This window comes from Sapajus apella, unplaced genomic scaffold (genome assembly GCF_009761245.1).
Source record: "Sapajus apella isolate SASKATOON/1434 unplaced genomic scaffold, GSC_monkey_1.0 scaffold8, whole genome shotgun sequence".
Classification (NCBI taxonomy): Eukaryota; Metazoa; Chordata; class Mammalia; order Primates; family Cebidae; genus Sapajus; species Sapajus apella.
Window position 1 is genome coordinate 221,760 of NW_022436948.1, and position 14,696 is coordinate 236,455.

Sequence of the window (14,696 nt, forward strand, 5' to 3'; positions counted from 1 at the left end):
GAGGTTAGATCAAGACCAGCCTGGCCAACATAATGAAACTTGATCTCTACTAAACAAATAAAAAATTAGCCAGCTGTGGTGGCACATGCCTGTAATCCCAGCTACTCAGGAGGCTGAGGCAGGAGAATTGCTTGAACCTGAGAGGTGGAGGTTGCAGTGAGCTGAGATCAAGTCACTGCACTCCAGCCTGGGCAACAGATGAGACTCCCTCTCAAAAAAACACCAACAAAAAATAGTTTAAAAATAACAGGTGCTGCCAAGTTTGCAGAGGAAAAGGAATGCTTGTACGCTGTTGGTGGGAATGTAAATTAGTTCAACCATTGTGGAAAACAGTGTAGTGATTCCTTAAAGACATAAAAACAGAATTGCCATTCGACCCAGCAATCCTGTCACTGGGTATATACCCAAATGAATATATATCATTCTATCATAATGATACATGCATATGTATGTTCATTGCAGCACTATTCATAATAGCAGAGGCATGGAGTCAACCTAAATGCCCATCAGTGGTAGACAGGATAAAGAAAATGTGGTACGTATACACCATGAAATATCATGCAAGCATGAAAAAGAACAAGATCATGTCCTTTGCAGGAACATAGGCAAACTATCTTAAGCAAACTAATGCAGGAACAGAAAACCAAATACCACATATTCTCACTTACAAGTGGGGGCTAAATGATGAGAACACATGTACACATAGAGAACAACAGACACTGGGTCTACCGGAGGGTGGAAGTTGAAAGGAGGGAGAGAATCAAGAAAAATAATGAATGGTTACTAGGCTTAATACCTGGGTGATAAAATAATCTGTACAGCAAACCCCCATGACACAAGTTTACCTATATAATAAACCTTTACGTATACCTGTGAATTTAAACTTATTTTTTTAAAAAGAAACTAAGGTCTAAATGAAGAAAGGAAGAGTACCAGCGAATGAATAAATGATAGTAAATCCTTTTTGCAGTCAGATGAGAAATATCAAGAAATGAGGACAAAGAGAAGTCTCATCACCACTCTATGAAATCCACAAATCCCTAAGCTCAGTGTTGCCCACTGCTGCACAACTCACGGCACGGACACGCCTTTATCTAGGCTCATCTGCATCACAGTGGGGGGACAAAGGACAAAATGGGAGCAACGGGGAACCAACATGAACATGAAACTCTGGCTACTCATTTTGCCACAAACCTCATGTCTTCTGCCAGCATCTATAATGTTCTAAATTGTTGGCTTGTGAGCAGCGTAAAATCTCAGAGCATCTGCAGTTCTTCAAACACCCCTGTGGAGCACAGGTGAGCCAAGGCTGGTGGTTGGGTGCACTAAAGGTGTCGGGGTCCAACTGTGGATGTGAGCCTGGACAGTGCAGCAAGAAACAACACTTCAGGGCACAGGCAAGGTGAGGCTGGTGGGTGGACATACAGAAGAAGCTTGGGAGCTGAAGTTCTAGAGTGTGCAGTGTCAGCTACAAGCCCGGGCCAGGCTGCAAGGTCACCCAGGACTGCCCTCTCTGTGCATGTGGCTGGAACAGAGCACCACCAGACATGCACATGCACAAGCACCACTGATGGGCTGTGAAGTAGAGCAAGACAAAGCCAAGCGTGTCCCACTAGAAGCTCATGCAGGGAGGTCCATCCATCTGCCTGTCTCGGAGCCTTCCGTGTCATCAGTTTTCCAATCGTGTTCCTTTGACATTGCCAACCAAGTAAACCATTATCAACTGCCGATGAATAAATACTGATACGTACTTTCAACCACTTCTCACTCCAAACATAGTGGGCAACTGACTGTACTGCTCAAAGTTCTGGCCTCTGAGAGGATTTCCCTTCACCACTGTCCTTCGAGATCATCCGCGGCTGTGGCTGTCCACTCCAGGGTGGAACAAACATACCATGCCCACGTGTAAACCACTCTCAAGCGTTTTTCTTCCATGGTCACCTGCTGTACGGTGCACCCCACGAGACCACAGACATGGACTGAGAGAGGGGGGGCGATGTAACAGGAGTTGGTGCCAGAGGAATCTGAGTCACTTACTCAGGCCACTTACTGCACCTTCAGACTTGCCTGAGATCAGCTTCACACATCATTTCCATGTGATGGCATATTGCTGTGACACACACCCAGCGTTACGGCCAGCGGGATCAGAGAGCACTTAGGCTACGTGGTCTCCTGACAGCCCGTGGTTATGGCCCAATGGCAAGCCAGATGCTGATTCTCAAAAAGGATCAGTTAGCTGCCAAAGAGGACAAGACTTAATCAGAATCCCAGATGCCTGTGCGGCAGTTCGCCTGTGTGTGCTCGTAGAGGGTCCACACTGCATTTCAATGTACCACAGATACTTCAAATATCACTGGATCTACCGACTCCTATGGGCAAAGTGGTAAGGCAGCTTGCATTACAGCCTAAGCTTTCTCTGACCCCCATTCAAAACTGCCAAAGTTATAGGCTGAAAGTAGCACATGCAAATATAATATGTGTGTATCTAAAGTCCCCAAAGCCCAACTAAATATTGTGCTTCCTTTTCACAATAGGTGTTGCAAAATACATCAACTTGTCTTTCACTTGGAGGGGATATTTCAACATATTCCACACCTCTGAACCGGCTAGAAACTTCACTGAGGTGGAGGGCCCCTAAATTTTGTGGGGATTTTCTCCCACTTTTGCTGCTTTCTATCAGATTGAATAAGCATGACAACATCATTAGTGGACTAGTGTAATGTTTCGTGAATTGACAAGGTGACTGGATCTCTGCAGACAGTAGTATTGCATACAGCAGAACTCACATGTGCTTCAGGCAACACTGTGAGTGTACACTGTTGCCCCTGCCAGGTAAAAGTAAACTGCTTCTAGTGGTCCTTGCAAATTGGTTTGAGAAGAAAGCATTAGTAGATCAGTAGCCGCATACAAAATGCCAGAGAATATGTTCGTTTTCTCCGGTAGAGATTTCTCATCTGGCATAGCAGCTGTGATTGAAGTCACCAGCTGATTACATTTGCAATAGTCCACATTCTTCATAATCCATATTGTTAGGGAAGCAGGAGCCTTGGGGAGTCGGAGTAATCCACTTTAAATTCTGCTGCATCTTGAGACTAACGAGGCACATTCCTTGCCAGTTGCAACCCACAGATCCAAGATGTTGATAGTTGAGGAAACAGCTGAACGATACCTGCAAGGATTCACTGCTACAACACCAGAGTGCAGATGTCCCAATGCCCAAACAGTATATGCTTTCCAGATAATAAGAGTTATGCTTTAATGTACGGACACACTAAAATCTTAAGGACAGTTTTCTTTAAACCAACAGAATAATAAATTTTGCCATGCTGTCTGCTCACCCGCATATAGTCACAGCTTAGTTTAATCTTTACATAGACAAAACCCCTATATAATAAAAACTTAAAAGACGGCCCATTCCTCTGCTTGCTTTCTGAGGATGCCCTATTCTGTAATGGAATGCAAGAGAGTTCAATAAACTATCTCTTCTCACTTTACTCTGCAGCTTACCTTGAATTCCTTCCTGCCTGAGATCCAAGAACCCTCTCTTTGGGTCTGGATGGAGACTTCTTTTTCTGGTAACAATTTGAGTTTTGCACGGGCCAAAGTGGCCAGTTAATGGGTTTGTAGGAAGTGTCACAGCCCCTGCTTATTTCAGCTCTTCAGTGGCGTTTATCTCCAAAGGTCTCTCAGGGATTCAGTATTTCCAGATAAGAAGGAGTGGTTCTGAGAACTGTCACCCAACTTCTCCTACCATCATGATCCTCATCTCATACATGAGAGAGCCAGTGAGGGGACTTAGCCAGCATGTGCTTGTTTCTATTATACAACCAGGAACTGAAAAACGAACCACAGAGAGAACAGGGCACCAAGTGGGTCCCTGCGAGTTGGTCTTGAGTTAGAGCCTCTACCAGGTGAAGACCTGACCATTGCAAGCTCCTACTTTGGCTGCTGAGCCACATTTCTGGTTCCCAGGAATTCATGTCAATTGAGGCAATCCCTGAGACATCTAGGTTATTTCCTTTTCATGACTTGATGGCTGCAGGACACGTCAGAAAAGGTGTGGAGGAGGATTTGTGGTATATACTCCTGGTGCCAGTGCAGATTCTTTCTTAGGGCCTTGGCTTTTCCTTTCTATCAAGATGCTCTAGGTCTGACCCAACTTAGGTCTGGGAACTTAGAGAGAGCCCATGATCTCCACTGTGGTGATTCAGGTAAGATTTTAGTGACCAGACCTAGAGGTTTTCCTGTTGTGTGGATTAAAGGCTACTGTAGCAGCTGTCCATCTCTTGATGCTGAGGAACACTGTGAGCAATTGGCCAAAATCTCTGTGGACCAAGGCACTTGGAGCAGGGTGGACCCACTGCACCGCACTTGCCTTCCCAGGAAGCTGCAGTGTGCAGAGGGCAGGTCTGCCTGGGTCTTTCCGTGAACACAATGCCCTAGGCACAGGAGTACAGTCATTGCATGAGTGGATTTCAAACTATTTTTAATCCCTGCAGGAGCAGGCTAAAGCTTTTCCTATGGATTCTGAAGGGTGAATCCAGAGTTCAAGTTGCCACTCTGGGGAAGTGGTCAAGGCTTTCAGGAATGGTCCCTCCAACGTCTGAGCAAGGAAGGGGCACAGAGCACAGCTGTGCCTTCCTCAGGCCTGGGCAAGCTCCGTGCTTCACAGAGCAAGCCTGTGTCAGATTTTGCAGCAGAGACCGCAGCCAGTAATGGTGAAGCTGATGAGCAGCCCAACCACACTGCTCAGGCCCTTCCTCACAGGAGGCTGGGGCAGGCTCAGCCATGCAACACTACAGCTCTCAGCCCTGTGCTATTTCCAGGGCACACTTACGGATGCTGAATGACGGAGAATTTTCTAGATAAAACAGGTGACAGCAAAACAGCCATGTACACAGGTATCTTGTGGGAAACCCTTCCACAACCACTTTGAAACTGGGTTGGGAGGAGGACCTGACGCTGGGTCAGGCATCCTTTGGGGACCATGGACATGTGTGGAGAGTTTGGGCCAATGCTTTTGTGTAATTTGTCAGAAGGAACACCCACTTCTTCCCTCTTGTGAAGAACCCACAAACTGGCCCCTGCGCTGACTCACGTAGGGCACATTGAGGGGACTTCTGGATTTCTCCTACAAGGCTTCGGCAAGGGGCACACCATCTGCACACCTCTGTAAAACAGCGTTCGGATAGGGCATCTCTAAGGCATTGTCCAACTCTGCCAGTCTGTGACCTTCCACCCTGGGGTGGAGGGTAAGGACTTGGGATACAATCCACACATCACGCTAAGCAAGGACTTTCCCCTCAAAGTACCACACGTTTTAGTCCCTGCAGACACAGGGCTCAGCAGCTTCTCTGAGGCAGCCCTGATGAACCCAGGGCTGACCATGGACAAGCACTACTGTCTGCAGAAGCCCACGCCCAGTGGGGCCAGCCATGGAGGCTGGCAGAGGAGAGACGCTCTAGTGGTCTCTCCATTAGAAGCAGATCGCAGGCCACTTACTCTCCTACGCTCAGCCTGTCCTTGGAGGCTTCTTGTTCTTGGCTGCACATTTGCTTTGTTTGAATCAATTAACCCAAGTCTCTCTCCCCACCCCCAACCTTGCCTTTAGCGGAACATCAATATTCATGGAACAAATAAATAGCACAAAAAGCTGACTCCCCACTTCCTGCCCCACAGGCCCTTTTTCTTCCTCAGCCCGTGTGCAATCCTGGCTCCTGGCAAGTCCCTGGGCCGCTTGGTCAATGCAGCCCTGTGTGCCAGCCTGGCAGTCCTGCCACCCCCACCCTCAGCCCCCATTGGCTGCCACAGCCTGCAGTGGGCTGCACCTGGGTTCATCCGTCCTCCCTGGGCAGAGGGAATAAGAGGTTGCACCCGCGCACCAGTCCTGCCGCCCAGGACCTGCCGCAGAGACGAGGCCTGCAGCAAGGACACAAGGAAGGGTGAGACAAGGAGGTGAGAAAGAGCCAGGCCAAGAGGACGCTCAGGAAGAAACGGTTCTTTTGTTTTGGGTGGAACAGGGTGGAGGAGGAGGGGTAGAAACTAACTGTTAGCTTAAAAGGCCCCTTTAGGATAACTGGCAGCAATTCAGAAGTGTCAGTAGCACGATGTGCTTTAATCTCCACTTTATTGCTGCTTTGTGGACACCTGACTGCATCTGCCCTAGACTGCCAGAGGTGTGTCTGCCTGTGTTTTGCCATAAATCAGAGAAACCTCAGCTCTCGTGGTCCAGAAGTGATTGTTGACATATTCCCAGCGATACTACAAATACGGCCTCTTCTGTAACGATTTGAAGAGTAAGGTTTTTGCTTCCCACTGGGGCTGAAAATGATAGAGAACCTAATGCTAGTTTAGTCCTATATGATAAATAAATGCTTTCCTTTTCTCCTTCTTACTTCTTCCACTGCCCTGGGTAAGTAACTTCAGTTTTCCAGTTTCCCTCAGTTTAAAAAGCCAGGGTCCTCGCAGCCCCCCACTCAGAAATTACATAACAATTGCAAATAAATTGGGTCAAAGAAAGTGGAGTTTTGGTGAGTTTTAACTTTCTTCAGTCTCACAGTTTCTCAGGGAGGTCAAACCCCTTCTTCAGAGGGATCCTCACGCACTAGCTAATGTGTCTAAGGAGTTAAAGTTCAAATATTCTCTTGTTCTCAATATTAAAAGATTAATGTAGAACATTCACAGAATGTGAGAAAGAAATGGATATTTATTTCCATTTATCTTACAAGATAAACTATAAACCATCAACTATTTCTTAAGTCAAAGGGGAAAAACTTAACAAAATTTTTGTAATAGATTTGTAGTGTGGTTATGAAGAAAACCAAATTTTCTAGTGGTTTCTATTAGGGTTCTAATATATGGAACAGATGTTTTATGCCTTTCCTTTGTAAAAATCCCATTAGTCATAATTCATAGAAAAACAATTTAACCTCCTTTTCCCTAAATCATCACCGACTTTGAGGAGCATCAGAATGATGCAAAAGTGTCTTTTGTTTTGTGTGGTTTTTTAAAAATAAACACACACACACATCAATAACTGAACACTTGAGTGCAAAGAATAAGAAAACATGAAATGCTAAAAAATTTTAATCCATCTTAATTGTTCTATTTGTAAAGCGTCAAATTTTTAGGAACTTAAGAGCAAAACAAAGTACACTGATTATTAATACAATAGCTTTAGCAAAGATCTGGCCAGTATAAACAAATCTCCAGTCCTGTTTCCTTTGCAGGATCAGAAATAAATAAAATTTTTAACATCTGATTCAAATTATTTTTCAGATGTAAGTGATATATTCAATATAGGAATGATTTTTCAATAATATTTGATTTATTAATTTATTTTTAATTATGACAGTGCAAATGTTCTTATTTAATGATTAGAATCCGAGGCCAAAAGCTGGTAAATTTCTCTGCCTGCGTGTCTGTTCTGTGAAACAACTGACAAGGCATCCTTTGTAAAATGCGCCTCATTCCCAGACTGACCAGGTATTTCCTTGGTTTGTAGGCTGTGACGTAAGGTACTTGCTGTGAGGGAGTAGAAGGGCTCTTACTTTGGTAGCTGCAGAGAAACACCTATTCCTGTGCCCGTCCCAGTTACCGCAGTGAGTGAGCCACTGTCTCCCTGCACGGGAGGTGGAATGCTTGCTCAGCAGCTCAGCTTTCTGCTGGAGTCTCCTTCCCTGCGACAGAACCACACCCATTTAATCAGTTAAACTTAGGATACATTTTTTTTTTCCTGGTAGGTCAAATACATTTTATTGTTATTCTTCAAAAAGATTGTGGCAATTCTACCACATTTATTTTTCCTGATGAATTTTACAGCTGTTTTTGTCATGTTGTTCACCCAAAAAATTCCAATATTTTTGTTAAAAATGATTTAAATTTACATGTGAATTTAAAGGAAAAAGTTCCTACATTTTATGTTCCTCAGAATCTCTTGGAAGGACCTGCATTTTTCCTCCTAAACTTAGTCTTAGAGCACATATTATTGCTATATGAAGATGACATCTTGCACTGTATTCTCTACTTCTTTATTTATTTATTTATTTATTTTGAGACGGAGTTTCACTCATGTTACCCAGGCTGGAGTGCAATGGCGCGATCTTGGCTCACCGCAACCTCCGCCTCCTGGGTTCAGGCAATTCTCCTGCCTCAGCCTCCTGAGTAGCTGGGATTACAGGCACGCGCCACCATGCCCAGCTAATGTTTTGTATTTTTAGTAGAGACGGAGTTTCACCATGTCGACCAGGATGGTCTCAATCTCTTGACCTCGTGATCCACCCGCCTCGGCCTCCCAAAGTGCTGGGATTACAGGCTTGAGCCACCGCGCCCGGCCTCTACTTCTTTATTGATAGAAAAGAGGAATGCTATTGATTTTTGTCTTCTTATTTTGCTCCTAGTCACCATCTCACTTTTGGACTGTTTCTACCAGCTTGCAGTTCATGCGTTGCTCACCTGCACTCTACCACCTCGTCTTGTAGCTTTACAAGGACAGAGAGGGACCCTGCAGGGAGGAAGCAGAAATAAATCCCTGAATTCCCTTGCTGCTCTGCCTCTGTATTTTTGCTGAAGTTTCCCCATAGGCCCGACCCAACCAGAAGCCAGAGGTCATGGGAATATATCCCTGTGGCTCAGAGGGACAGAGAAGGCAGGCCCACATCCGTCTAAGAGGCAGGTGGGAGGACTGTGATAAAAGTGCAAACTCCCTGAATGCCCTTCCAGGCCGTGCCTGCTGCTCTGAGCTTGAAAAGAACCCCAGGACCAGCCCATCCCCCTTGTCTGGGTTGAGGTCTGTGTCGATAACACGTGAAATGCTTTATGATGAGGTATAGATGAGAAGACATCTTTCCTTTGTGAGCCCCTAGAATGTCTGAGCTGGAGAAGGCCATGGTGGCCCTCATCGATGTCTTCCACCAGTATTCCGGAAGGGAGGGAGACAAGCATAAGCTGAAGAAATCCGAACTGAAGGAGCTCATCAACAATGAGCTTTCCCATTTCCTAGAGGTGAGTCTTGCTTTTTAAACTTGACACTTTCTCCATCTCCTCTTACAAAGCCACTGTACACTGGCTTTATCTTCTCAGCTGCCCTGAAGCTGATTCCAGTTCTGTTCCAGGACTCCTGGGTTGCTTCTGGAAACTTGCTTGAGTAACAGAACCCTCAATGGGGGGGCTGGCTCAGATGGGCCCCTTGTTTTCATTTCCTTATCAACCGTCTTGTGTACAGCAGGTGCATCAAGGGAAATCCGCTGTCCCAAAGGCAAAAGGTTCCCAAATAATGCTAGACTCGTTACTTACATGGGCTAAAGGGAACATAAAAGGAAATTGTTCAAAATAAGCTTTGGGAATGTTTTTAGGAAAGGGATATATTTTTGGCTTTAGCTAGACATTTATTATTTACTATGGAGATAAGATATGCTAGACTTTCACTCAGTAAACACTGCCGAAGCACTAATTAAAAACTGTGAGGTATGCAGGCACAACAGATGTGGTTCTGCTCTTGGGCACCCAGCCTGGCATATGGATGGATGATCAGGACTTACTTGCCTGAGGGCATGAGAGGAGTCTGCACACATCCTTTGGAAGCCCGGGGCTTTGCAGAAGTCTCCGTGGAGTGACGGATATTGGTGAGGAACTGTCTTTAGTTGGGACCCTACTTTAGGAACCTGCATGAGGGCTCCTGGGAGCCCTGTTCTTCAGACAGTTCCCACTCTGGCTTGTGGTAGAACACTTGCATTAAGGACTCATTTTCCTGCCACCATCTCCACTGTCCTTGGATCAGACCCACCTGTCTTTACTGCTCACCTCATGTGCCCTCATGGAAGTGAACTGTGATCCACCTGGTGCCCGATGCTCTCTTAGCACCAAGGCTGGCTCAAGGCACACACAGAGCCAGAGCGAAGGTGTGCACCATGTGAGATGTGATAAAGGGTTTCCTGGGTCACTGATAGAAGCAATCACAAACAGGAGAAAACACCAGATGATGAGCCAGCACAACAATGTCTCACCAAGCCGATTCCAGGATAAACACCAGGGTTGGGCTTGTTGCATGGGGACGGGAGCTGCCCTCCTGAGCTGTCCGAGCCTCTGAGTGCAAGACAGCAAGCCCTGGGTTCCAGCAGCATGGCAATCATGTTGTCAGGGCAGGGGAGGGGGCGCTGGCTGGTTCTCCTGTCCGCACTCCCACCAAACACCGCACCACTGCGAATGGGTCAGAGTGGTGGAGACAGGCCTGCAAGCTTGCAGGGGCCATCCCCACATCTGATTCCAGGACTGGTTTTCTCAGGCATTCAAGCCCACAGAGGGACAGCAGCCCCACTCACACATGCAGTTTTCTAGTTCCACCAGTCCTGCCTTCTGACGTGATCTAAAAGTCCCAGGTTCTTCTTCTGAACAAGGGCTGTTATGAGAATGAAATGGATAGTGCTTAAGTGCTTAACATATAGTGAAAGCTCAACTAATAATAACTACTATCATTATTTTTATACATAGAAAAAGCTTAGCATGTGGGAATTTCAATTTATAAATGATAAATAATTCATGGTAAGCATATCAAGACACCAAGAACATTTATTGGCCTGGTTTTGTCAAGGTAATTTCAGTTCGGAAGCAGATCTATAATATAATTGAAGTTAATGCCCTACTCCTGCCCATCCACAGGTGCCTCCCCACCCCTACCCCTGTAGAGTTACAATCTTATGTATGTTTTTCTTATTTATTTAGTTTTTGAGACAAGGTCTTGCTCGATCACCCAGGCTGGAGTGCAGTGGTGCAACCTTGGCTCACTGCAGCCTCAACCTCCCAGGCTTAAGCAATCCTGAGTAGCTGGGAATATGGGCACAAGGACCATGTCCAGCTAATTGTTTTATTTTTTCTTTGTAGAGATGGAGTCTCCCTTTACTGCCCAGGCTGGTCTCAAACTCCTGGGCTCAAGTGATCCTCCTGCCTCAGCCTCCCAAAGTGCTAGGATTATAGGTGCGAGCCACCGTACCTGACTCCTGTTTGTTTTATATCCAAGGCAGCCATTGTACATTACACCTGACTTCTTCAGGCCAAGCCCTCCAGTCCTGGGGAATTGTTACTCTGCATTTATGCTCATCATCAGTGTTCAGGGCCCCAATTTTCCCCACCACGTTTGTAGCCCTGCTCTGTGGTTGTTCCTCTGAGGGTTTGTTCATCACTTAATAGCCACACCATTCAATGTCAGGCAGAACCGTCAGGAAAAAGTGTCATGACACCTAGAAAGCAATTCGAGTGTGAAAAAGAATATAGGATTAACAAATGTAGGACATGCTCCCAAGAGTTACTTTGGCAACAAAGACGACTTTCAAAACATTAAATTCTACTGGAAGCCTTTTCCATACACAGAACACATGAAAAGTTTAGGAGGGCCGTAAGTTTATTTTTATTTCATGACATTTGCTCAGGCTGATCTAGACTGCCTTCTTTTTTTTTTTTTTTTTTTTAAGTATGATAATCTTCAGTTTTTCACCTCTTGGCTATTCCATTCAGCCTTTTCCAGTAGCCCAGGGCCAGGCACTGACCCCCAGAGACTCCTCCTTGGACAACAGCCCCCGGTCGCACGAGACATCTTTCCTGATATTTTGCATCACATATTCTTAGGTTATTTTGGACACAAAACATCAGAGTCACTCAACTTTTAATCATGTTTTGATGATCCAAAATTCCATTTAAAAACAAGGTTGGCAACTTCTTTTATCTCTCGTAGGAAATCAAAGAGCAGGAGGTTGTGGACAAAGTTATGGAAACTCTGGACAATGATGGAGACGGCGAATGTGACTTCCAGGAATTTATGGCCTTTGTTGCCATGGTTACCACTGCTTGTCACGAGTTCTTTGAACATGAGTGAGATTAGAAAGCAGCCAAGCCGTTCCTGTAACAGAGATGGTCACACAAGAAAGCAGACAGCAAGGGTTTGCAGCCTCTAGGAGCTGAGCTTTCCAGCCGCGTTGTAGCTAATTAGGAAGCTTGATTTGCTTTGTGAATGAAAAATTGAAAACCTCTTTCCAAAGGCTGTTTTAACAGCCTGCATCATTCTTTCTGCCATATTAGGCCTGTGTGTAAGCTGACTGGCCCCATGGACTCTTGTTAACAGTCACTTAGGAGTCAGTTCGCAGTGATAAAGCGCGCACCGTGTACCCCACCGTGGCCGTGTAGACCCTACCCTGGAGGGAACCCTGACTACAAAAATTGTTCTGGGGCACCCTTGAGCCTTCCGCTACCTTTAAAAAACAAAGCCTTATCCAACATCATTTGAAAACACTGCTGTTCTTTAAGTGTGGTCCTCCTGCGTGCAGCTAACGCGTGCTTGGCCAGCGTGGCCCTGCAAGGGCGTGGTGGCCGCAGCCTGCCTCCCGGGCAAACACCCGGTGCTGCCAGCGCTCTCGGAAAAGGAAACTCGGTCAGAACTCGGAATGCCGGCCGGTTACGGGGGTTCCGGCGCAGCCTCTGCGCCCCACGTGATTCGAGTCGCAGCTGCAGGATCCTGGCCTCCAAGGCGCCGACAGCCCGCACGGCTTCCGAGGGCACCACCGGGGACCCTGAGCCGCTGCGACGGCCTGAGTTCAATCAAAGAGCGCAGCAGCAGCGCCCCAGCGCCATCAAAAGGGAACGCGGGCACCCAACGCGGCTTCCCCACAGTCCCCACGAGGCGGAGGCTTCCCCGGGGGCACGGGGCCACGCCACCACGGACTTCCGGCCCGCTTGGGTCACGTGCTCTTCCCTAAGCCAATCACCAGCCGCGAGTGGTCCAGGGCAGTCACATGCCTGCCGCAATGCACGCTGGGCCACCAGCCTCTTTCCGGGCGGTCTGTGGCCTCCATCTTGGAAACCTTGCGTTCCTCAGGGCCCCTCTGTGCCTTCTGAACAGGCGCAGGTAGAACGCAGCCCTGCCTGTACCAGGCAGTGTGGGAGGCCAGAGGCACTCAGTGACCGAGGCTGGGTGCGGCAGAGGCAGGAACTGCCGCTGTGGCGCCCTAGAGATGGGTGGTCAGAGGGACCTGGGAGCGGGGCGGGGAACCCAGTGAGGCCACCTGGCGGGTTCCCAGTGCCCCATGCTCGCTTCTTGCTCGGCTCTCACCATCTGGAAATCTTTGGTTCCTTTTGGCCAAGGGGCAATGTTTTCATTTTGCACTGCGCCCTGCAGATTCCGGGGCTGGTCCTGGCCCGTGCTGCGGGCCGGGGAGCAGGAAGCCACGCTTGGGAGGCCCAGGGCGCGACCGTGAGTTGGGGGGCAGGAGGGGCGGTGCTGCCCTTGGCGCAGGTCTGCGCCTCCCACCTGCATTCCTCCCCAAAGGATGCTCCGCCGCCTCGGCAGGAAGTTATTAGTCCTCCCAGAGCCTCCTCTGCCCACATTGATCCAAGAATCCCACGGCGACTCAGTCCCCAGAAGCCTGCTCTGCCTCCAAACCAGACAGGGAGAACATTGGCCCTGCAAGGAGCCAGGCTCCAGCCCCATTCCTCAGGCAGCTTCTGAGCACATGGGGGCTCCTCCACCATTCAGAAGGAGTCTGGGGGGTCTCCTCCAATCAACTGCCATTAGCTCCAGGTTGTAAATGTCATCGGTCTTCCACTGGCCATCCATAGCTGAGTGTGGCCCACCCTCACCCAGAGGCACCTTCCAGTTCCATGAGTGGGTGATGGTAGCCCCACAGCCCGCTGGCCAGCACAGCCCTGGCCTACCCCAAAGGCTGCTTCCGGCAACCCCAGGTGGACAGGGGATGGTCCCGGGCAAGGGGTTGGGGGAAACCCGCTCCCAGATTTGAACAGGAACACATGGAGGTCACTTAGGCCTGGAGGGCAGGACCAGGTGTGAGAAGTCTGTTTTCATAACTTGTTGCCCAGGCTGCCATTTCCATGGCCCAGTTCAGCCACAGAAAATTTTCTGTGCTCGATCAGTTTGTCTTTAATTCACAAGACTTAGGCTAGTCACCTCACAAATCTGTCCCTGCAGTGTTGGTCTCTCAAGGTTGGAGACCCTGGGGCCAAGCCAAAGACCCCATTTGTTGACTTGCAGTGAGAACGTGCTGTTGAGAAGTCGGGCTGCAAGAACCCAGCCTCTCTGGACCCTATGGACCATCCTCTACAGGTGCTCCTCTCTCTGCCGGAAGTACAAGCAACACAATTGCCAGACTTTCCTGCCACCAAGAGGAGGAATCATCATCTAATAACTGGATTGCAGGGGGTAAGGCCTTGGGCCCCCAGGCGGTATCTGACCATACCTCATCTGTACCCACCAGCAGGGACAGAGACAGCAGGAAGGCTATTGGGATCCCAAGCCCTGGGGTATGTGCCCTCCTGACCCCATGTCTCTGCCTGGGGAAATGGAGCAGTGAGGAGGGAATTGAAGAGTGGGTGATCCTGGGCTCCCCTGGCCCTCTGTCAAGCTCTGGCTGTCTCTTGCCCATTGTTCCAGATCCCCACCTCTGTGGGACCCCAGGCCTGTTCAGCCAGACCCTGCTCCTTTTGCAACCAGCAGAGGAATCAAATTTCCCCCAAGCTGGCTGGGGCCCTACTTAGGTATCTCCACTGTGGGCAGTTTGTCTCCACAGCATGACACCCTGTGAGCCCCATGAGCCCATTGCTGTTCCCTGCAGCTCTGTCCTGTGAGGCCCCATCCTGGTCTCCAAGGCAAAACAGGGACCCTTGAGCCCGCAAGCCCCCAGTCAAGACCCTGAAGA

The 14,696-nt window shown here is 48.3% G+C and overlaps 2 protein-coding genes across 3 annotated transcripts in view; one reads left to right on the forward strand and one right to left on the reverse strand.

The window, feature by feature from the left end:
* PRMT2 (protein arginine methyltransferase 2) overlaps positions 1-2,606 on the reverse strand; it is a 41,200-nt gene extending 38,594 nt beyond the window's left edge. Inside the window, exon 1 of the mRNA XM_032276514.1 lies at positions 2,596-2,606. The gene's annotated coding sequence lies outside the window, so the exon portion shown is untranslated. The remainder of the gene's footprint in view (positions 1-2,595) is intronic.
* A 3,114-nt stretch (positions 2,607-5,720) lies between these two features.
* On the forward strand, positions 5,721-12,277 carry S100B (S100 calcium binding protein B). 2 transcript variants are annotated; one of them, XM_032276518.1, is made up of 3 exons: positions 5,721-5,956; positions 8,863-9,003; positions 11,726-12,277. In XM_032276518.1, the coding sequence occupies exons 2-3, from the start codon at positions 8,866-8,868 to the stop codon at positions 11,864-11,866; spliced, it is 279 nt and encodes a 92-aa protein (XP_032132409.1). In that variant the 5' UTR covers positions 5,721-5,956; positions 8,863-8,865; the 3' UTR covers positions 11,867-12,277. The 2 variants fall into 2 exon arrangements, with proteins under 2 accessions (XP_032132409.1, XP_032132408.1); XM_032276517.1 differs by having other exon boundaries at positions 5,868-5,954; positions 8,854-9,003.
* Positions 12,278-14,696: the final 2,419 nt, after the last annotated feature.